Below are 25,005 nucleotides of genomic sequence, written 5' to 3' on the forward strand. Positions count from 1 at the left end.
ACACGTGTATCAGCAACGACGATGGCCTGAGAGCAGCTCTTTTTTTCTTGGGTATGAGTAATTGGGATGGACGTATTTGTGAGCTGGTCCTGGAACTTCTTGACTATGTACTCACCCACAATTTCTTCGTCTTTAAAGATAGATTCTATCTGCAGAGGCGGGGGACCGCTATGGGCGCGGCCTGTGCACCTTCGTACGCAAACCTCTTCCTCGGGTTCTGGGAGAGGGGTTTGTTTGTTGACGGAGGTGCATGGGCCGCCCACATGGTGTCAATGTGGGTGAGATACATTGATGATCTACTGATCATCTGGCAGGGTACCATCTCTCAACTCAAGTCTTTCATGGACCAGCTCAATACAAATAATTATAACATCAAATTGACATATAGTTTTAGCGACAGTGGAGTTGAGTTTTTGGATATTAAAATTACTGCAGATGAGTTTGGGGCTTTGCAGACGGATGTGTATAGAAAACCGACGTCTGTAAACTCCCTACTCCATGCCACCTCTGCCCACACCAACTCCACTGTACGCGCCATCCCAATTGGTCAATATCTCAGGGTGAGACGAGTCTGCTCTCAGGACAACGTTTTTAAACAACAGGCAGATGATTTGAGGATGAGGTTCAAAAACAGAGGTTATGGGAATCGCACTCTGAAACAAGCTTATCAGAGAGCAAGATCGGTGTCTAGGGATGATCTGCTTCACGGGAGGAGAGGTGAAATCCGGCCTGTGGAAAATATAAGGTTCATCTCAACATTTAATGTTAAATGGCAGGAGATGAGAGAAATTCTAACTAAATTCTGGCCGATCCTTCAATCGGATCCCACCTTGAAGTCACGTCTGCCCCCTGTACCTTTGATGACCGCCAGGCGATGTAAAAATCTTAAGGACTACCTGGTCAAAAGCCATTACATACCACCAGTGACCAGTAGTCCTTTTGGCTCATCTGGACCCATCAAAGGTTGCTTTCCTTGTGGTCGCTGTGTTTCCTGCCCGAATGTCTCTCGCTGCTCTTCTTTCCATACTAGTGATGGGAGAAAAAATTTCCCTATAAGAGAACATATCTCTTGTACTACCATCAACGTCATCTATTATGCAACATGTGATTGTAATAAGATCTATATAGGTATGACGTCAAGGGAACTAAGAGTAAGAGTAAGAGAGCATGTGAGGGACATTCGGGCGGCAACCACAGCGACCAATGTGGCAGAATTAAAAACTATACCGCGCCACTTTAAATTGGTCCATGGATGCAACCCTAAATCTTTCATGGTCAGGGGTGTTGACGTGATTCACTGTGGGATTAGGGGGGGAAATGTCAAAAAGCTTTTGGCCCAACGTGAACTGAAATGGATTACCATTTTGGACACAGTCACACCAAAGGGCCTTAATGAGGCTCTAAACTTCGCCCCGTTTCTATGAGTGGCTCTGGTCATGTACTGCACCATTCCTTTCCTTTTTAATTTAGGGTATTTTTAATTATTTTTTATTTGGTTTCTTTTTGGCCCCATCATTAATTTTCAGTGTTCTTAATTCAATTCTCTTGCCTTCATAGGACCTTGTCTAGTCATTATCCATTGTGGTCTACATGTCGGACTTGGACCTGACATCGATTTTTGGAAAAATTGTTCGCACATGATTCCCGTATGACATGGACGTACTGTCACTTTAAGAAGATCTCTTTATAATAATTCTCCTGTTCTTTGTTTTTATGTAATATGATTGATGCCATTGTTATCTCATTTCTGTGGTCTTATTTATGGGATGGCAAGGATACTTATTTATTGTTCATATTTTTCATTTCCAGCTATTAGTCTGTCCCGCCCTCTGGTTGCTGTGCGCGCTCCCATTGCGCGGTGTTCTGTCCCCGCTGCTTGCCCGGCGTCCTTCTTGGTGGGGGTGGATGCTGCGGACCCCTGGGCCCGGGGGTCCGTCGCGTCCCCCCTCACTGGATTTGCCGGGGACGTGGTGCGGACTCTCACCGTGCTTTGGCGTGCGCGCCGTCATGGCAACCCGATGGCTGATTGACGGACTCTAGCTGGGAGCTGTGTCCCGCCCTCTGATCTCCGTGACCCATGTGCGCCGCTCGCCTTCCTTGCCCGCCCCTTGGCCGTCCTTGCTGGGTGGGGGTGGCCTTGGAGCACGTGTGCTGTGCTCCGGGCTCCCTCTCCCATTGGACGGCTGAGGGGCGTGTGATGTTGGGCGCGCGGTGCGCGTGTGCGTCGGCGAGGATCCGATTGGCTGGGACACATTTTCCAGGTCTTGGTCTGCCCAGTGAAGTCATGTGACTTCCTACATAAGGTCCTTGAACGGCAGTTGCCGTACACCTTCCCTGATGAAGCCAACAGATGTAATCCGTGCGAAACGCGCGTAGGAAGGCTCCTTGCACTGTCGTGGGACGCTCTGCTGTTCACCCCTCTTTCTTAATCATGTGTAAGTTATGGGTTCTTAGGGTCTTTTTCATGTGACTGGCTTGTTATTGGGTGACTCCTGCCCTGTTTAAACGGACCTATGCCGATTTGGCTGCACAACTTCATGTGCCCGGTCAGGGTGGAGGCGCCATACTTGTTGGTCATTTTTTGACTTTTTTTATGATTAGTCTGATGTTTGGAACCTCTGTCCTGCCTTAGGGATTTATGCTGATTTGGCTATATATAATTACGTTTCCTGCCAAGACAGAGACGCCATAGTTATCAGCCAGCTACTTATGTTTATTTTTGACCCTTGCCCTTGCTAGTAACTATGTCTACTTGGGGTGTTTATCACTTTTGCTCTCCCACTTATGTGTGGTAATTCACCTTTTTCTCTATTAGCACCGCATATGTACTTTTTCTATAGTGATTGAAACCATTTTAATATAATAAGAAATTTGTATAATAAAATTTTGGATATTTTACACTAATAGCCTTGTAAGCTCCATTTCTTCTTTCTATGCTTATGTGCCATATGGAGTGGCGTTGATTTTTGATGCGAGATGTGCTTTGGTTCAATGTTTTTGTGTTCCATCTGTACTATGAAGCGCCGTCCGATCAACTTTGCGGCATTTGGCTGAATCTGGGCTGAAAGTATATCCCGGTACACTTCAGAATTCATCCGGCTACTCTTGTCTGCTGTTATGTCATCAATAAACACAAGTGACCCAGTGCCATTGAAAGCCATGCATGCCCATGCCATCACGTTGCCTCCACCATGTTTTACAGAGGATGTGGTGTGCCTTGCATCATGTGCCGTTCCCTTTCTTCTCCAAACTTTCTTCTTCCCATCATTCTGGTACAGGTTGATCTTTGTCTCATCTGTCCATAGAATACTTTTCCAGAACTGAGCTGGCTTCATGAGGTGTTTTTCAGCAAATTTAACTCTGGCCTGTCTATTTTTGGAATTGATGAATGGTTTGCATCTAGATGTGAACCCTTTGTATTTACTTTCATGGAGTCTTCTCTTTACTTATGACTTAGAGACAGATACACCTACTTCACTGAGAGTGTTCTGGACTTCAGTTGATGTTGTGAACGGGTTCTTCTTCACCAAAGAAAGTATGCGGCGATCATCCACCACTGTTGTCATCCGTGGACGCCCAGGCCTTTTTGAGTTCCCAAGCTCACCAGTCAATTCCTTTTTTCTCAGAATGTACCCGACTGTTGATTTTGCTACTCCAAGCATGTCTGCTATCTTTCTGATGGATTTTTTCTTTTTTTTCAGCCTCAGGATGTTCTGCTTCACCTCAATTGAGAGTTCCTTAGACCGCATGTTGTCTGGTCACAGCAACAGCTTCCAAATGCAAAACCACACACCTGTAATCAACCCCAGACCTTTTAACTACTTCATTGATTACAGGTTAACGAGGGAGACGCCTTCAGAGTTAATTGCAGCCCTTAGAGTCCCTTGTCCAATTACTTTTGGTCCCTTGAAAAAGAGGAGGCTATGCATTACAGAGCTATGATTCCTAAACCCTTTCTCCGATTTGGATGTGAAAACTCTCATATTGCAGCTGGGAGTGTGCACTTTCAGCCCATATTATATATATAATTGTATTTCTGAACATGTTTTTGTAAACAGCTAAAATAACAAAACTTGCGTCACTGTCCAAATATTTCTGGACCTAACTGTATATACCATGATGGGTAAATATATACCAGGATGAGCCCAAGATGAGGACAAATATATCAGGAAGGGGCCCAGGATGGAGGACATATATATACCAGGATAAGGGACTAATATATTAGGATGGGAAAATATAAATCAGGATGGGGGACATACAAGTGCATCTCAATAAATTAGAATATCATCATAAAGTTATCACCACCAGATGACATGGCTCCATCACTGATTGTGGAAACTTCACACTAGACTTCAAGCAGCTTGGATTGTGGCCTCTCCACTCTTCCTCCAGACTCTGGGACCTTGATTTCCAAATGAAATACAAAATTTACTTTTATCTGAAAACAACACCTTGGACCACTGAGCAACAGTCCAGTTCTTTTGGCCCTGGTAAGATGCTTCTGGCATTGTCTATTGGTCATGAAAGGCTTTACCTGGATAAGTCTGTGTGTGGTGGCTCGACAAGCACTGACTCCAGCATCAGTCCACTCCTTGTGAATCTCCCCCAAAATTTTGAATGGCCTTTTCTGAACAATCCTTTCAAGGCTGTGGTTATCCCGGTTGCTTTTGCACCTTTTTCTACAACATTTCTTCCTTCCACTCAACATTCCATTAATACGCTTGGATACAGCACTTTGTGAACAGCCAGCTTCTTTAGCAGTTACCTTTTGTGGCTTATCCTCCTTGTGGAGTGTTCCCCATGATTGTCTAGCCTACAGAACCAGACTAAAGCGGGCTTTACACGCTGCAATCTCGCTAGCGAGATCGCAAGCGATCGTACCCGCCCCCGTCGGTTGTGCGACAAGGGCATATCGCTGCCCGTGTCGTACAACCTCGCTTACCCCCGTCACACGGACTTACCTACCCTGCGACGTCGCTCTGGCCGGCAACCCGCCTCCTTCCTAATGCGGCGGGTCGTGCGGCGTCACAGCGACGAGACACGGCAGGCGGCCAATAGAAGCGAAGGGGCGGAGATGAGCAGGACATAAACATCCCGCCCACCTCCTTCCTTCCGCATTGCTGATGGAGGTAGGTAAGGAGATATTCCTCGCTCCTGCGGTGTCACACACAACGATGTGTGGTGCTGCAGGAACGAGGAACAACATCGCTAATGAGAAGAAAACGATTTTTTGTTTCAGGACGACCTCTCCGCGGCAAATGATTTTGGCTGCTTTTCCGATCATTTAAGGTCGCAGATAAGTGTTACACGCTGCGATATCGTTAATGATGCCGAATGTGCGTCACAAACAACGAGACCCCGACGATAATTCATTAACGATATGGTAGCGTGTAAAGCCCGCTTTAGGCTACATTCACATGACCATTCTGGTTTTGCGGTCTGCAAAAAACGGTCCTGTTTTGCCATGGATGCATCCGTGTGGCATCCATGTGACAACCGCATCTGTCCCGTTCCTCCAAATACGGTCCATGTGTCATCCGTGTGACTTCTGTTTTTTTGCGGACCGCAAAAAATGGAAGGAGAGTTACATACAGTTCAGTATATCTGTCCAGATGCTGGTCCCGACATAAGGTCTATGGGGAAAGGAATCCGGCGGAAAGGGGTAGGAGCAAGCGCTACATATTCACCGATTACCGGAATAGCTGTCACACTGCTCCCACGGCAGCTCTTTGTTCTTACCGAGCCGGCCGCTCCTTAGGCTCATTTCATATTCACTGCTTCCCTTCACCAGCGTTTGTGATTGGTTGCAGTCAGACACGCCCCCACACTGAGTGACAGCTGTCTTACTGAAACCAATCATAACCACCGGTGGGCGGGTCTACATCGTACAGTACAATAAATAAATAATTAAAAAAAAAATGGTGTGCAGTCCCCCAAATCCATTAGATGCGACAGTGTCGGGACTTTACCTGGCTTATCCCAAATGCCCTGGTGCAGTGGCAAACGGGGTGATATATGGGGTTGATACCAGCTGTGTAATGTCACCTGGCATCAAGCCCTGGTTTTGTGATGCCACAGCATCTATCAGATAAAAACAAAAAAAAAAAAAAAAAGTGAGCCGGAGTATGAGATGGTATACAGTGCCTACAAGTAGTATTCAACCCCCTGCAGATTTAGCAGGTTTACACATTCGGAATTAACTTGGCATTGTGACATTTAGACTGTAGATCAGCCTGGAAGTGTGAAATGCACTGCAGCAAAAAAGAATGTTATTTCTTTTTTTATTTTTTTTTTAAATTGTGAAAAGTTTATTCAGAGGGTCATTTATTATTCAACCCCTCAAACCACAAGAATTCTGTTTGGTTCCCCTAAAGTATTAAGAAGTATTTCAGGCACAAAGAACAATGAGCTTCACATATTTGGATTAATTATCTCTTTTTCCAGCCTTTTCTGACTAATTAAGACCCTCCCCAAACTTGTGAACAGCACTCATACTTGGTCAACAAGGGAAAAACAAAGGAGCATTCCAAGGCCATCAGAGACAAGATCGTGGAGGGTCACAAGGCTGGCAAGCGGTACAAAACCCTTTCCAAGGAGTTGGGCCTACCTGTCTCCACTGTTGGGAGCATCATCCGGAAGTGGAAGGCTTATGGAACTACTGTTAGCCTTCCACGGCCTGGACAGCCTTTGAAAGTTTCCACCCGTGCCGAGGCCAGGCTTGTCTGAAGAGTCAAGGCTAACCCAAGGACAACAAGGAAGGAGCTCCGGGAAGATCTCATGGCAGTGGGGACATTGGTTTCAGTCAATACCATAAGTAACGTACTCCACCGCAATGGTGTCCGTTCCAGACGAGCCCGTAAGGTACCTTTACTTTCAAAGCGTCATGTCAAGGCTCGTCTACAGTTTGCTCATGATCACTTGGAGGACTCTGAGACAGACTGGTTCAAGGTTCTCTGGTCTGATGAGACCAAGATCGAGATCTTTGGTGCCAACCACACACGTGACGTTTGGAGACTGGATGGCACTGCATACGACCCCAAGAATACCATCCCTACAGTCAAGCATGGTGGTGGGAGCATCATGCTGTGGGGCTGTTTCTCAGCCAAGGGGCCTGGCCATCTGGTCCGCATCCATGGGAAGATGGATAACACGGCCTACCTGGAGATTTTGGCCAAGAACCTCCGCTCCTCCATCAAGGATCTTAAGATGGGTCGTCATTTCATCTTCCAACAAGACAACAACCCAAAGCACACAGCCAAGAAAACCAAGGCCTGGTTCAAGAGGGAAAAAATCAAGGTGTTGCAGTGGCCTAGTCAGTCTCCTGACCTTAACCCAATTGAAAACTTGTGGAAGGAGCTCAAGATTAAAGTCCACATGAGACACCCAAAGAACCTAGATAACTTGGAGAAGATCTGCATGGAGGAGTGGGCCAAGATAACTCCAGAGACCTGTGCCGGCCTGATCAGGTCTTATAAAAGACGATTATTAGCTGTAATTGCAAACAAGGGTTATTCCACAAAATATTAAACCTAGGGGTTGAATAATAATTGACCCACACTTTTATGTTGAAAATGTATTAAAATTTAACTGAGCAACATAACTTGTTGGTTTGTAAGATTTATGCATTTGTTAATAAATCCTGCTCTTGTTTGAAGTTTGCAGGCTCTAACTTATTTGCATCTTATCAAACCTGCTAAATCTGCAGGGGGTTGAATACTACTTGTAGGCACTGTACATGGAACATGGAGCATCTATCAGATACCCGACATCACTAACCCAGTCAGTAATAAAAAATTAAAAAACACTCTCCAACACATTCCCTCTTTCACCAATTTATTGAAAAGAAAAATCAAATCCGGGTCCGGCATAATCCAATAATCCCATGACGATACTCACTGTCCCAGTTAATGAAGAACAGAATTTTCCCCATTGACTAGGAGAGCAGTGCAGAGACCTGAGCTAACATCAATGGGTCAGCCCAGGTCACCGCAGGGGATGCCAAGTGCTGACTTCAGGAGGTTAGCTAGCTACATTACCTGGGTGATGAACGTCACTGCACTCCTGACATCAGCGCTCGTCACTGACTTCCATTGTCCGCCGTGTTCACAAGCGAAGTATCGTAAGAGCCCGTGATGTCACCACTAGTCATTCTCAGCTGCCTGCGAGACTTGATGTGAGATTGTGTCGGGCATGGAAGTCAGTGACGAGCGCTGACATCAGACATGAAGGACTTCATCACTGCAGGCAATGAACTTTACTAACCTCCTAATGTCGGCACTCATCATCCCCGCAGCTGCTAACACTGCTGTGCGGGCAGATACTGACACACTGCAGTGCGGGGCTGGCGTGGGAGCAGGACACAGACTGCTTGGGCACCTGAGGGATGTCACACGGAAGTGCTTCTGTGCGACTTCTGGGGATTTTGAAGACCCATTGACTTGTATTGAGTCACGCAACGTTATTGTGACGCCCCTGGACTATTCAGGGCATCGCAGGGTACTACACTTCCTATTTTTGGTGCAGTATTCAAACTCTCATGGTTCTGGGTTCCCAACCTGTGGTACTGCCTCCATCAGCATCCAAAATCCCAACCACACCTCACACCACACTCTGTCAGGCACACCAGTGGGCTGCTGAGCTGGAATAGAGTCGCCCACCTAGGGGTCAGGCAGACTGGTGGGAGGTGATAGAGCAGTCGGCTCCAGGGGAGCATAGAGAGAAGAAGTGGAGTAGTCGGCTCCAGGGGATCAAAGTGAGAGGAGGTAGCCCTCGAGTAGTAGGGGGCTAGGGAGTTTGTGGATCCCTGTTAGTGAAAGGTTGGGTCACAGATGGTGGTTTGGGACCGAGAGTCGGAGACCTGGTCGCAGGGTATTGAGGCTGGGTGCCTAGACCTAGTCTTGGAGGACAGTCAGCAGCTCGAGCCTAATAACTGGTCCGAGACCAAAAGCATGGTGGGGTACAGGACCCCAGGTCGTGGAGTTGCTTCAGGCAACCCGGCAATTAACCTGTGGAGGATAGTGACTTTATGGACTGTCCCCAGACAGCTCAGAGATCAGAGGCACTAGCGCAACGAGGGGGATAGGGCTTTCCAACCCAAGCAGCCCACAGAAATCCCACGCATGAGCCCTTGAGAGCACAGCTCCACTACCAAAAGGAGGGGAGCGGGGCCCGGATAGGGGGACGGATACCTGGATGGGCTCCCCCAAGATGGTAACGGCACCCAGAGACTTGGTTTACCTTGTTGTCAGAGTCTGCTTTGCGGTCGCACCATCACCGATGCTGCCTAAGTGAGTACATGGTCCTCCCCTGATTCTGACTGACCCTGCGCATCCCCGCTCCACAGTCATCCAGAGTCCTGGGGCATCCCCTACCCGTGTAGTGAACGTCATCTCCCTGCCTCACTCCATCTCCCCCAGGGACTCCCACCGGCAACGGCGGCACTTCCTTACCGTGAACCACGGGTGGCGTCACAAACTATTATCCCCTGTAAATAGCCCCCTTTTTACATTCAGAGTGGCCACGAGCCCCCGGGTCCGGAAACTCTAGAGCCACAGCAGCAATCCCGAATCTGAGCAGTTCGACCACTGCAGGGGCGGCACATTATTACGGAACAGAATAGGACATGTTCCATAATAACGGAACGGACATGCAGCATCCGATGTGCTTTTTTGTAGGATCGGATGCACATGGAACTGCTTCTGTGTGCCATCCGATCCTACACAAAAGACATTGAAAAGATGGTCCTGTCAGTAGGTCCGCAAAAATACAAGAACTGAACAGGATAGACGGAACAGTCGTCTGATTGAGCCCTAAGGGACCATTTCAAACTTAGGAAGCTTATGCAGGTGTTTTCTGTTAATTATTCTAATTTTCGGAGATAATGATATTTGAATTTTGATTGGCTGTAAACCATAACCATCAACATTAACAGAAATAAATACTTGAAATAGATCCCTCGTTTGTAATGACTCTATATAATATATGTGTTTCTCTTTTTATATAACTGAAATAAATTAACTTTTTGATGATATTCTAATTTATTGAGAAACACTTAAACACTTGTATATCAGGGTAGGAGACATATAACCAGGATTGGGGATATATATATACCAGTTTGAGCCTAGGATCAGGACATATATACCAGGATAGGGGACACATTTACCAAGAATGGGCCCAGGATGGGGGATATTAGTACAGGATGGTGACATTAATACATTATGAAGGGGGTGAGGGGGCAATTTGTATGTCTTTGTAGGATTTATAACATTACAAGAGCCCACACATTTTTCTAACATTGTGGGGGGAGGGGTTAGGCCAGGTTCAAATTTAGCATTGGGGCCCTTTGACTCTAGTTATGCCACTGTATAAAGCACAAATCATACATTGATAGAAATTTTCTGTGGTAGAGATGAGCGCACCAGAGTCTTGGTGTTTGGTGTTCGTTCCAAACACTGGAGCGAGCAACGCTGTGCTTGGGTAAACTTGGAGCTCGGCCCAGTGTGAGCTGCAGGCACTGATTGATTTGCTCGCACTGGTGCTAACAACAGCATGTTTGGATATAGTGTGCACCCAACAGAAAAAAAATTGAAAAACCCTGCCTATTCTCCCCCAGAAGTGTTCTGTTTATGACTGCCTGTATGTGGGTGGAAACCCGAACGACCCAATTATTGACTTCCTTTGGGGTTCAAGTCAATTCCGAGTTCCAAACCAAACATTATCTAAAGTCTAGCTGAACCCGCTGAACCGAACTTCCATGGATCCGCTCATCTCTACTGTCTGGCGTACAATCTGAGAACAATAATATAATAGTAAACAATAAAAAAAGAAATTCTCAACATAAAATAATTACCTGAACCAAACCTATTCGGGATAATCAAACTAGAGCTTCTATATCCAAGCATCCTGCACACCACATAACCGTCCATTGAGTCAAAATGATCATCACATATGGTACCCCACTGTCCATTGTGAAAAACTTCAACTCTTCCTTCATTAGGCCTTCTCCCACCGACGAGTCGTACAGATGAATCTGTGCACCAGATAATACATTTTATTAAATGTTGATAAAAATACACATATATTACTAGCATATAAGCATGAAGAAAGCTTTGAAAAACTATTAATATCCTGTGAACCTTTTCCATGTTAGACATGGTTTTCTAAATATATTAAAAATATAAATCTGAAATTGATAACGTACATATGTATTTAGCCCCTTGTAGTCTGATACCTATAAATAAAATGATGAGTGAGCTATTGCCTCCAGAAGTCACATAATTAGTAAATCCTCAGTATAACTACAGCTGTTCTGTGAAAGCCTCAGAGGTTTTTTTTAAGAACTTTATGCATCAAACAGCATGAAGAAAACCAAAGAACGCACCAGACAGGTCATTGATTGTGAAGAAAAATAAAGTAGGGTTAGAAAATAAAAAAATAGCTCAAGCTCAGAACATCTCACAGAGCATTGTTCAATCCATCATCCAAAAATGGAAGGCGTATGGCCCAACTGTAAACCTAAAAGACATGGCTGTCCACCTAAACTAACATCCCATGCAAGGAGATCACTAAATAGAAAAGCAGCCAAGAGGTCACTTTGGAGAAGCTGCAGAAATCCACAGCTCAGGTGGGAGAATTTGTCCACAAGACAACTAATAGGCAATGATCACACGACTGTAAATTCTCTCAGCCGACAGAATCAGGTTGATTATGCTAGACAGTCTTATCAGAGTTTGGTAGAGTGTCAGCATAGTGTGATCCTATTCTCTCGAGTGAGAAAATTGAAAGAACACTGTGAGGAGAAAATGGAGAGCAAAATATCTCCATCTTTTTTGTTGTGAGTCCACAGAAATCGGACTGTACTCGGCTTTCACACAGCCACAGATTTGCATGGCTAACTCTCATCCATTATATATGTGTCCATTTACAGCATGCTGTGAGTGTTGATAAGCACTGCCACCCTGAATAACATTGGTCCTAGTGCTATCCAACAAAAAATCTGATAACACTCGTCTGATTAATGCAGTGGTGAAAGCGAGCCCTTAAGGGCACGTTACACGCTACGATATATCTAGCGATATGTCGTCAGGGGTCACGTTGTAAGTGACGCACATCCAGCATCGTTTGACATATAGCGTAGTGTGTGACACCTACGAGCGTCTGTGATCGAGCAAAAATACTCACCTTATCGTTGCTCGTTGACACGTTGATCATTTTCTAAAAATCGAACGCCCTTCTGCGCGCCGGTTGTTCATTGTTCCCGAGGCAGCACACATCGCTCCGTGTGATATCCCGGGAATGATGAACTGCAGCTTACCTGCGTCCCGCCGGCAATGCGGAAGGAAGGAGGTGAGCGGGATGTTTACGTCCCACTCATCTCTGCCCCTCCGCTTCTATTGGGCGGCCGCTGTGTGACGTCGCTGTGACGCTGAACGTCCCTCCCCTTTCAGGAAGAGGATGTTCGCCGCCCACAGTGAGGTCGTTTGGAAGGTAAGTACGTGTGACAGGGGGTTACCGACTTTGTGCGACACAGGCAACAAATTGCCCGTGCCGCACAAACGATGGGGGCGGGTGCGATCGCAAATGCGATCACACGACATATCGACACGTGTAAAGCAGGCTTTACTCATTTACTCTTTAATGGTATATAATGGTATATGCGCATGCCGCAGTTTTGGTTTGACAACAAAACTGCACCCTCAGGCAGACTTTGACAATTATAAACACTGTGTTTGACAAAAAACACTGTAAAAACACTTGTTTTTATTAATGCATTTTTTAAATGAGAAAAAAATATGATAAGAGAGCATGATAGATAGCTAGAACAGATAGATATAAATAAAATATAGAATAGATAATAAAAAAGAACAGATAAAGAACAGATGGAATAGATAGAAAGAAATACCAGAATAGCTCAGAGGGACAGCTAGCTTGGCCAGCTGTTTTTTTTAATTTTTGGGGGGGGTAAAAAAAAATGTCATGAGGTACCCCCTGTTTTTCATATCCAGCACAGGAACAGCAGCAGCAACCCTCAGCTGTCTGCTGTACCTTGGCTAGTTATGAAAAATAAAGGGGATCCCATCATTATTTGGCCTTTTCAAGCCTAACAATAGCAGCCCATAGCCGCCCCAGAAGTGGCGCATCCACAAGACGCGCTATTCTGGTGCTGGGCCAACACCCATAAAATCCTTTATTTGAAATAAAAGACAAAAAATCATCCTCTTTCACCACTTTATTAACCCCCCAAGCACCCCCAGGTCTGACGTAATCCACAACAGGTCCCACGACGCTTCCAACACTGCTACATCTGATGCTCACAGCGAGCACCATAGAAAATGACTGCCTGCTGTGAGCTCCACGCAGCAACTGAAGTGAGTCCCATGATCAGTGATGACATCATCCAGGTTAGCCGCAGCTGGAGTCCTCTCCCTGTGATTGCAAATCACCCGAGTGGCTGATCGCAAATCAGGCCATAACTGAAGTGAGCTGCGCGATCAGAGGTGACGTCACTTAGGTGAGTCCTCCACCTGCGGCTCACTTGAGTGATGGCACTGCTGATCGTGTGGCTCACTTCAGTCACTCGGGTGATTTGCTGTCACAGGTGGAGGACTCCAGCTGTGGCTGCAGCTAACCTGAGTGACATCACCGTTGATAGTGCAAGTCACCTCAGTTGCTGAGGGCAGTTATCTTCCATGGCGCTCGCTGTGAGCGGCAGATGTAGCAGTGCTGGAAGTGTCGAGGGACCTCCTATGGATTACATCGGATCTGGAGGGGTGTTTAGGGAATTATTAAAGTGGTGAAAGAGGGTGATTTTTTTGTCATTTATTTCAAATAAAGGATATTTTGGGTGTTTGTGTTTATTTACTTTCACTTACAGATTAGTAATGGGGGGTGTCTTATAGATGCCTGCCATCCCTAACCTAGGGCTTAGTGGCAGCTATGGGATGCCATTAACTCTTTGTTACCCTGATTGTCAGCGCACCAGGGTAATCGTGGAGAGTCAGGTAAAGTCCCGGGACTGTTGCATCTAATGGATGCGGCAATTCCAGGCGGCTGCTGGCTGATAGTTTTAGGCTGGGGGGCTACCCAGCCTGAGAATAACAGCCCTCAGCTGTGAGGCTTTATCTCGGCTGGGTATCAAAATTAGGGGGGACCGCACGTCGTTTTTTAAATTTTTCTTATTTATTTTACTGTACGATATAGACTCGCCCACCAGTGGCTGTGATTGGTTGCAGTCAGACAGCAAACATGTGCCACAACCCAGGATGGGCCAGCACTACATGACTGACATTATACCAAACAGTTCCTCAAACTGATTCTAAGGGTGGATTTACACGCTGCGACATCGCTAGCCAATGCTAGCGATGGCGAGCGTGATAGCACCCGCCCCTATCGTTATGCCGATATTTGGTGATTGCTGTCGCAGCGAACATTATCGCTACGGCAGCGTCACATGCACTTACCTGGTCGGCGTCGGCGCTGTGACTGCCAAACAATCCCTCCCTCAAGGGGGAGGGATGTTCGGCATCACAGCGACGTCATCGCGATGTCACTAAGCGGCCGGCCAATCAGAGCGGAGGGCGTGGAGATGAGCGGGACGAACAGCCCGCCCACCTTCTTCCTTCCTCATTGCTGGCGTGTGGCAGGTAAGGAGAGGTTCCTCGTTCCTGCGGCGTCACACGTAGCGATGTGTGCTGCCGCAGAGACGAGGAACAACTTCGGCCAAGCGACAGAAGCGATAATTGGGAGCGGACCCCCATGTCAACGAGGAGCGATTTTAGACGTTTTTGCAACAATCCAAAATCGCTCCTAGGAGTCACACACAACGAGATTGCTACAGTGGCTGGATGTGCGTCACAAAATCTGTGACCCCAACAAGATCGCTGTAGCGATCTCGTAGCGTGTAAAGCCCGCTTAAGAGGAAGACAGCTCACGAGTCTCCACTGCATTATAATGACCTTAAAGGTTTAATGAAAAATTTTCCAAATCTTTCACCAGATATCCATTTATTGTCTAAAAAACACACTATCAGCCTTTGCCAAAGGAAAGGATTAATTAAGCACACCTTATATAGGGTGTTGATGTCATTACACCACACCCCTCCTTATTACGGAGATACACGTCATATGATTTACTTAATTGGTAGTTGGCTCTCAAGCCTATACAGCTTGGAGTAGCACAACATGTATAAAAATTATCATGTGATCAAAATAATCATTTGCCTAATAATTCTGCACACAGTGTGTATAGGAGAAGCTTTGCAGTTATTTTTTCATACTTGAAAATCACTGATGAAAACACTAACGGTAAAAACTGACACATGGATGAAAAACTTGCAAAATCACTGATGACACTAGTTTCTTTTTTTGGGTTAGTGAAAAATCACTGACATCTAAATGAGGCATAAATTTGCTTTGATGGCCTGAAGTGTCTCCAGTCCTGTCTTCTGTCTAGCACATTGGAATGTTAGTTCTCAGCAATTGCAAAGGGAACCGTGAGCAGTGGATCTCCATGATTTCCCCTAGCACTTTCTGCATGGCAGAACTTTCCGCAGATGACCAATAACCTCACTGACAGTAGTCAAGGTGTGTACAGTCATGGCCAAAAGTTTTGAGAATGCTACAAATATTAATTTTTACAAAGTCTACTGGTTAAGTTTTTCTAATGGCAATTTGCATATACTCCAGAATGTCATAAAGAGTGATCAGCTTAACAGCAATTACTTGCAAAGTCCATATTGGCTAAGAAAATGAACTTTAACCCCCAAAACACATTTCAACATCATTGCATTCCTGCCTTGAAAGGAGCAGCTAACATTGTTTTAGTGATTGTTCCATTAACACAGGTGTGGGTGTTGATGAGGACAGGGCTGGCGATCAATCAGTCATGATTCAGTAAGAATGACACCACTGGACACTTTAAAAGGAGGCTGCTGCTTGGTATCATTGTTTCTCTTCAGTTAACCATCGTTATCTCTAAAGAAACACGTGCAGCCATCATTGCTCTGCTCAAAAATGGCCTAACAGGGAAGAGTATCGCAGCTACAAAGATTGCACCTTAGTCAACAATCTATCGCATCATCGCATCATCAAGAACTTCAAGGAGAGAGCTTCCATTGTTGCAAAAAAGGCTCCAGGGCGCCCAAGAAGGACCAGCAAACGCCAGGACCGTATCTTAAAACTGTTTCAGCTGCGGGATCAGACTACCAGCAGTGCCGAGCTAGGTCAGCAATGGCAGCAGGCTGGTGTGAGTGCTTATGCACGCACTGTGAGGTGGAGACTCTTTGAGCAAGGCCTGGTTTCAAGGAGGGCAGCAAAGAAGCCAGTTCTCTCCAGAAAAAACATCAGGGACCGACTGATATTCTGCAAAAGGTACAGGGAGTGGACTTCTGAGGACTGGGGTAAAGTCATTTTCTCAGATGAATCCCCTTTTCGATTGTTTGGGACATCTGGAAAACAGCTTATTAGGAGAAGAAGAGGTGAGCGATACCACCAGTCTTGTCTCATGCCAACTGTTAAGCATTCTGAAACGATTCATGTGTGGGGTTGCTTCTCAGCCAAGGGCATCAGCTCACTCACAGTCTTGCCTAAAACACAGCCATGAATAAAGAATGGTACCAGAATGTCCTCCAAGAGCAACTTCTCCCAACTGTCCAAGAGCAGTTTGGCGCCCAACAATGCCTTTTCCAGCATGATGGAGCACCTTGCCATAAAGCAAAGGTGATCACTAAATGGCTCATGGAACAAAACATTGAGATTTTGGGTCCATGGCCTGGAAACTCCCCAGATCTTAATCCCATTGAGAACCTGTGGGCAATCATCAAGAGACGGGTGGACAAACAAAAACCAACAAATTCTGGCAAAATGCAAGCATTGCTTATGCAAGAATGGACAGCTATCAGTCAGGATTTGGTCCAGAAGTTGATTGAGAGCATGCCAGGGAGAATTGCAGAGGTCCTGAAGAAGAAGGGTCAACACTGCAAATATTGACTTGCTGCATTAACTCATTCTAACTGTCAATATAACCTTTTGGTACTCATAATATGATTGCAATTATATTTCTGTATGTGATGTAAACATCAGACAAACACAATTAAAAACCAGAGGGCAACAGATCATGTGAAAATATAATTTTGGTGTCATTCTCAAAACTTTTGGCCATGACTGTAAGTGCGCATATTCCTGCACATTGTGCCCATACAAGCCCATACAATAGTCAGACAATAAATCAAGATATTCAGAAAATGTTGTTTCTAATTTTTCATTGAAGCATATCTATAACATGTCTATCGTCTTGAGATTTACAAAATCCTATGACTTTGCCTTATTGTTATTGAAAATTCAATGTTGAGGAGTAATGATAATAGTATTTATCCTATCAAAGATGAATCTTGTAGAAAACGATACTATAATGCATCTGTAAACAAATCCTAAAATCAACCCATTAAGAAAAAATATATTACCTCTTACTATAGAAGGGACTACGACTCTAATTGGAACTTCTTGTGTTACAGTTTCCTCTCTTTCTCCTTTACCACTGTTTTCACCTTTTTCTCCTTTCTGGCCATTTTCACCTTTATAACCTGTCAGAATGACAAAAAAAAATGAATTTGAGAAGAGTGTAAGGCATTTACTTACAGTAGGTAACTGTACCTTGGTGTAAACTGTGGGTGTATGAATTAGGAAAGTGATCGTCCTTGGGCAGTAGATACATGTGTATATATAGCCCCCACTTATGATCGGTTCACACCATGCTTTTTTGTTGTTTTGGTTTTTTTTGCAGCAAATCCTGCTCTCTTGGCAGTAAAAAAGATGCTTCCAAAAATCAGCTTTTGCTGCTTCTTTTGCTGTTTTTGTTGCATTTTTAGCTACATTTTTGGTGTGTCATTTGTCTACAGTACATATTTAAATAAAGTTAGTTTCATTCACTATAACAGCCGTAATGATGAGTGAATATACTCACCACTATATATTAGTCGCACAAATAATAAGGTATTTGCGATATTCGTTACTTGTCGAGTATTTTATTCCTCACCTCGTGAGTTTCGATACCCCTTCCAGCATGTTAGATGCCTGATTTTCAGCCACTAAACATGCTAGGATTCTTTGCCAATCACAGTAATGCTGTAGCCATCTTTGCTATTGGCATTACCGTGATTGAGAGGTGCAGAGAAAAAAAAAACTAAGGATGATCAAATACCAAAATATCCGCTTCGACGAATATCCGACGAATAGGTCGGAACTATTCGACTATTCGCAAATATTTGATGGGCAATGAAAGTCTATGGAAAACCCGAATAATTTCATGTTGGACCTAACGGCGAGCTGCGGTGACTGAGGAAATGACTGAAAATGGATGGGAAAAGGAAGAAACAGTATGGGCACAGCCTGTAGAAGGTGCGTGACTGCATTTTTAGCGTCTTGGAATAACATGCTCAGAGCAGCACGCGGCTTTTACGTAGTCGCCAGATCAGCTCTCAAGCCAAATCGCTTTTTTGACAAACACAATGCAGGTCTTTCGGTCTCTCTCTCTGTCTGTCTGTGTTTCCCTCTCCCCCCTATCTCATACTCACCGATCACTGACTGATCAACGGCACAGTGCTGCACGGCTGTCACACTGCTCTGGAAGCTTCTCCAGCTTTTGAAAATGTCAGCGGCTCATTATTCCATCTCATATTCCCTACTTGCCCCGCCCACCGGTGCCTATGATTGGTTGCATTCAGACGTGCCCCCACACTGAGTGACAGTTGTCACACTGCAACCAATCACAGCTGCCGGTGGGTGGGTCTATGTAGTGCAGTAAAATAAATAAATAAATCATTTAAAAAAAAGCTCCATAAATCGCTTTTTTGACAAACAGAACGCAGGTCTTTCGGTCTCTCTCTCTGTGTGGGTGGGTCTATGTAGTGCAGTAAAATAAATAATTAATTAAAACATAGCCTGTGGTCCCCCCCAATTTTGATACCAGCCAAGATAAAGCCATACGGCTGAAGGCTGTTATTCTCAGGATGGGGAGCCCCACGTTATGGGGAGCCCCCCAGCCTAAAAATATCAGCCAGTAGCCTCCCGAAATTGCCGCATCTATTAGATGCGACTATCCCGGGACTCTACCCGGCTCATCCTAAATTGCCCTGGTGCAGTGGCAATCGGGGTAATAAGAAGTTAATGGCAGCCCATAGCTGCCACTAAGTCCTAGGTTAATCATGGCAGGCAACTTAGAGACACCCCCAATGATTAACCTGTAAGTGAAAGTAAATAAATACATACACCCGAAAAAATCCTTTATTTGGAATAAAAGACAAAGAAAACCCACCCTCTTTCACCCCTTTATTAAAATCCCCAAATACCCCTCCAGGTCCGGCGTAATCCACACAAGTCCCACGACGCATCCAGCTCTGCTACATGAAGCTGACAGGAGTGGCCGTAGAACACCGTCACTCCTGTGAGCTCCACAGAGCAACTGAAGTGAGTTGCGCTGTCAGCGATGATGTCACTCAGGTTACCCGCAGCCACAGCTCTCAGGTGGAGGACTGCAGCTAGTCGCGGGTAACCTGAGTGATGGCACCACTGATCGTGCGGCTCACTTCAGTCACTCGGGATTTGTGGTCACCGGTGGGTCCTTCACCTGTAATCGCAAATCAGGCCGTGGCACACACACAGAGCCGCGCGATGACAATGAAGTCGGGTGAAGTACATCCGAGTTCATTCTGATCGCGTGGCTCTGTCTCGCAGCTAGCCATATTTTATGGGGATGTAGCAGAGCTGAGTGGGACCGCACTTTCAAAAATGCATACAAAACGCTGATAGGGAATGTTTCGACTAACTGACAAAAAGCTGAGATGGTGGGGAATGTTTCCATTCACGGACAGCAAGCTGACGTGTTCGGGAATGTTTCCATTCACTGACAGCCAGCAGATGTGTTGGGTAATGTTTCCATTCAATGACAGCAAGCAGACATGTTGGGGAATGTTTCCATACACTGACCGCAAGAAGAGATGATGGGGAATGTTTTCACTCACTGACAGCAAGCACAGATGGTGAGGAATGTTTCCATTCACTGACAGCAAGCAGACATTTTTTTGGGAATGTTTCCATTCAATGACAGCAAGCAGAGATGATGGTGAATGTTTCCACTCACTGACAGCAAGCAGAGATGGAGGGGAAGGTTTCAATTCACTGACAGCAAGCAGAGATGGTGGCAAATATTTCCATTCACTGACAGCAAGCTGATGTGTTGGGGAATGTTTCCATTAATTGACAGCAAGCAGGGATGATGGGAAATGTTTCCATTCACTAACAGCAAGCTGACGTGTTGGAGAATGTTTCCATTCAATGGCAGCAAGCAGAGATGGTGGGGAATGTTTCCACTCACTAATAGCAAGCAGACGGGTTGGGGAATGTTTCCATTCAATGACAGCAAGCAGATATGATGGGCAATGTTTCCACTCACTGACAGCAAGCTGAAGTGTTGGGGAATGTTTCCATTCACTGATAGCAAGCAGACGTGTTGGGGAATGTTTCCATTCAATGACAGCAAGCAGACATGTTGGGGAATGTTTCCATACACTGACCGCAAGAAGAGATGATGGGGAATGTTTTCACTCACTGACAGCAAGCAGAGATGGTGAGGAATGTTTCCATTCAATGACAGCAAGCAGAGATGATGGTGAATGTTTCCACTCACTGACAGCAAGCAGAGATGGAGGGGAAGGTTTCAATTCACTGACAGCAAGCAGAGATGGTGGCAAATATTTCCATTCACTGACAGCAAGCTGATGTGTTGGGGAATGTTTCCATTAATTGACAGCAAGCAGGGATGATGGGAAATGTTTCCATTCACTAACAGCAAGCTGACGTGTTGGAGAATGTTTCCATTCAATGGCAGCAAGCAGAGATGGTGGGGAATGTTTCCACTCACTAATAGCAAGCAGACGGGTTGGGGAATGTTTCCATTCAATGACAGCAAGCAGAGATGATGGGCAATGTTTCCACTCACTGACAGAAAGCTGAAGTGTTGGGGAATGTTTACATTCACTGATAGCAAGCAGACGTGTTGGGGAATGTTTCCATTCAATGACAGCAAGCAGACTTGTTGGGGAATGTTTTCATTCAATGACAGCAAGCAGAGATGATGGGCAATATTTCTATTTATTGACAGCAAGCAGAGCATAGAGCATGGCTGGCTGCGAGACAGATCCACGCGTTCAGAATGAACGCGGATGAACTTCACCCGACTTCATTGTCATCGCGCGGCTCTGTGTGTGCCGCAGCCTGATCTGCGATCACAGGTGAATGACTCTCCTGTCAGCTTCATGTAGCGGAGCTGGATCCGTGGGACCTGTGTGGATTACGCCAGACCTGGAGGGGTATTTGGTGATTTTAATAAAGTGAAAGAGGGTGTTTTTTGTCTTTTATTCTAAATAAAGGATTTTATGGGTGTTTGTGTTTAATTACTTTCACTTACAGGTTAATCATTGGGGGTGTCTCATAGATGCCAGCCATGATTAACCTTGGACTTAGTGGCAGCTATGGGCTGCTATTAACTCCTTATTACTCCAATTGCCACCGCACCAGGGCAATTCAGGATGAGCTGGGTAGAGTCCCGGAACTGTCGCATGTAATGGATGCGGCAATTACGGGCGGCTGCTGGCTGATATTTTTAGGCTGGGGGCTCCCCATAACGTGGGGCTCCCCATCCTGAGAATAACAGCCTTCAGCTGTGTGGCTTTATCTTGGTTGGTATCAAAATTGGGGGGGACCGCACACTAGGTTTTTAATTAATTATTTATTTATTTTACTGCACTACATAGACCCACCCAGACAGAGAGAGAGACCGAAAGACCTGCGTTCTGTTTGTCAAAAAAGCAATTTATGGAGCTGCTATCAGCTACTGGACACTGTGTTTAGCCCTTACACGGACTATTTATTAGTTGGATCTAAGAACGCTCTCCCGCACACAATACAGACTATCGACACCGCCAGCTCCCTGTGACTGCTTGATCACAAAATGGCCGCTGGCTTATATAGCCCCTATGACGCTGTGCGGCCAAGCCAATCACAGTAACACCACAACAAAGATGGCTGCGGCGTTACTGTGAAGGCAAGAAACATCAGATGTGTTCATTGGCTGGAAAACAGGCACCAGGATGTCAGAAATGAAAATGAAAGTATTGGAGTGGATGTTGTTTTATCCGTAGGTTAGCGAATAGCGCGAATACCCCATTATCCATTGGATACCGAATAGTGGCGAATACATTCGCTCATCCCTAAAAAAACCCAAAAAAACCTTTTGTTCATTAAAGCAGGAGATTTTACTTTCTGAGTTTCCCTGTCATACTACTTCCTGGTCCGCAGACAAACCCTTATGAATATACACTGCTTGCCACTCTGCAGCTGCCCCAAAATTGTTGTATTCATTAGAAGCAACTATTCCAGCGCTTTCCCAGGCTCCGCCCAATTGCCATAGAATGGTGGTAATCAGGGTAATATAAAGGGGATAATTACAGCTGTGATTTGTCAAAAAATCACAGCTGTGATCAAGCCTGAGGTTGGTAATGAGGAGGGTTCTATGAAATTCCCCCATTACTAACCCTGTAAGTAAAAATAAACACAAAAATCATTTCAAATTAAAAACAAACCATCCTCTTTCACCAATTTATTAACCCCCTAACAACCCCCGCAGGTCTGACGTAATCCACACAAGGACCCCCAACAATCCTGGCTCTGCTACATCTGAGGTTGCATTTCGTGATCATATTAGAAAATGTGACACTCTCTGTGGCATCAGGCACACTGACTGAGCCGCAGCTGTGATTGGTGACGTCAATGAGATCACCTGACATCACAGCTGGTGGTTCCCATGGTACCCTAGCCGTGACTGCAGATAAACTGACCTGAGGTGAACTCATTGGACTCAGTGACCTCACCTTAGGTGAAGTCATTGAACTCAATGCCGGATTACCGGATTAGGCAATGTGTTCACATTAAGTATTTGGTTGCATTTACATTTCTGAACTAAATTTGTTACTCCTGCCAAAAAACACACGCTTGTTTTTATGCTAGGATATGCATGTTTGCTGCAGAAATGTCTGCAACCAAATACTGAATCATTGCCTAATCTGGTAATCCAGCATTAAATGCAATGACTTTACCTGTGGTCACAGCTGGGGTTCCCACGATACCCCAGCTGTGACTTTATGTGAATTGACTTGAGGTGAACTCAATGCACTCAGTGACCTCACTTCTGGTGAACTCATTGAACTTAGAGAACTCACCTCAGGTGAAGTCATAGAACTCAATGTCAGACTCCTGGACTAGGCAATGTGTGCACATTGAGTATTTGTTGCAGAGATCATGCACCAGGGCAATCTGGATGAGCTGGGTAAAGCACCAAAATTGTCGCATATAATGGATGTGACAATTCCGAGGCAGCTGCGGGCTGCAATTTTTAGGCTGAGAGTGCCAATAACCATGGCAGTCTTACTGCAGCTAATCACAGACACTGTCACAGAGGGTGCGGGAAGAAGTGGATATGGATGAGATCTAATGATCAGACCAGGAAGCAGTGTGACAGCTGAAGGGAACTCGAAGTATAATTCTCCTGCTTTAATCCATGTAATACTCTGCCAAGATTATTCCCAGAAACCAAATGTGAGTCAAAAATGCATCCAGGCATCTTCCCCATGGTGTTCCTATTCAGTTTCAGCACTTTTCCATCCATTGCAGCATTTTTACAGCCCTCCCAGATCTACTTCCAAGGTCCTCCAGAAAATTATTAGAGTTTTCCATTGACTTGCATTGGGCTAGTTATTTGATACAAATACACGAATAATAGAAATTAATCGGCTCAAATAATCCGGAACCGAATATTTGACTATTTGTCCATCATTAAACAGCAGCAAAAAATGCAGTTTGCACTTGCTCATTGCTTGCAATGGTGAAAAAAATCTGCAAAAACACTGAAAGAATTGACATGCTCGATCTTTCAAAAGCACAACAGTTTTCCATTTCAGTCAGAAAAGAAAGAGCAATCATGTGCATGAAATTTCAGAAATCTAGCTTTTGCTGGTACTGTAAGGCTATGTTCACACGTTGCATTTTTGCTGCATTTTAGCAAACCCTCTACAGGCTATTGCTCTATTGGCAGTAAAAAAGTTGCTGCCAAAATTGAATGCATTTTTTGCTGTGTTTTTTATGCGTTTTTTGCTGCATTTTTGGTGTCATTTGTCTACAGTACATGTTTAAATAAAGTTATTTTCATTCACCAAAAAGCAGCGAAAAATGCATAGAAAAAAAAAGCAGCTGTGGTTTTTCCCTCTCATTGCTTTCAATAGTGAAAAAAGCAGCAAAAACGCAGAAAGAATTGACATGCGACTTCTTTAAAAAACACAGCTGTTTTCCATTTCAGTCAGTATAAAAAAACAGTTATGTGTTTGTATGAGAGTTTTATGAAATCTCGTAGAATTTTCTGGTACTGTAAAAAGCAGTTTTTAATTTGCATAAAACTCATAAAAAAATGCAAAAAAAAAAGCAGCAAAAACACAACTTGTGAACATAGCCTTAGGGCGGCTTTGCACGTGCGATGTCGGTGGGGTCAAATCGAAAGTGACGCACATCCGGTGTCACTTTCGACATCGTAGTGTGTAAATCCTAGATGATACGATGAACGAGCGCAAAAGCGTCATTATCATATCATCGGTGTATTCTCCGACATTTCCATAATGCCGGTGCCGCGACAGGTACAATGTTGTTCCTCGTTCCTGCGGCAGCACACATCGCTGTGTGTAAAGCCGCAGGAACGAGGAACATCTCCTTACCTACCGCCGGCGGCTATACGGAAGGAAGGAGGTGGGCAGGATGTTTACATCCTGCTCATCTCCACCCCTCCGCCGCTATTGGCCGCCTGCCGTGTGACGTCGCTATGGGCAGGTGAGTGCATGTGAAGCTGGCGTAGCGATAATTTTCGCTACGCCAGCTATCACAAGATATCGTACCTGCGACGGGGGCGGGG

The 25,005-nt window shown here is 45.2% G+C and overlaps 1 protein-coding gene across 2 annotated transcripts in view; it reads right to left on the minus strand.

Annotated features, from left to right (window-relative positions):
* LOC142290417 (macrophage scavenger receptor types I and II-like) overlaps positions 1-25,005 on the minus strand; it is a 240,175-nt gene that overhangs the window by 17,471 nt on the left and 197,699 nt on the right. For both annotated transcript variants that reach the window (XM_075334377.1, XM_075334371.1), the window contains 2 exons: positions 17,459-17,578; positions 10,850-11,029 (listed from right to left, as the gene is read on the minus strand). In XM_075334377.1, the coding sequence (XP_075190492.1) occupies positions 10,850-11,029; positions 17,459-17,578 (300 nt within the window). The remainder of the gene's footprint in view (positions 1-10,849; positions 11,030-17,458; positions 17,579-25,005) is intronic.

This window comes from Anomaloglossus baeobatrachus, chromosome 1 (assembly GCF_048569485.1).
Source record: "Anomaloglossus baeobatrachus isolate aAnoBae1 chromosome 1, aAnoBae1.hap1, whole genome shotgun sequence".
Taxonomy (NCBI): domain Eukaryota; kingdom Metazoa; phylum Chordata; class Amphibia; order Anura; family Aromobatidae; genus Anomaloglossus; species Anomaloglossus baeobatrachus.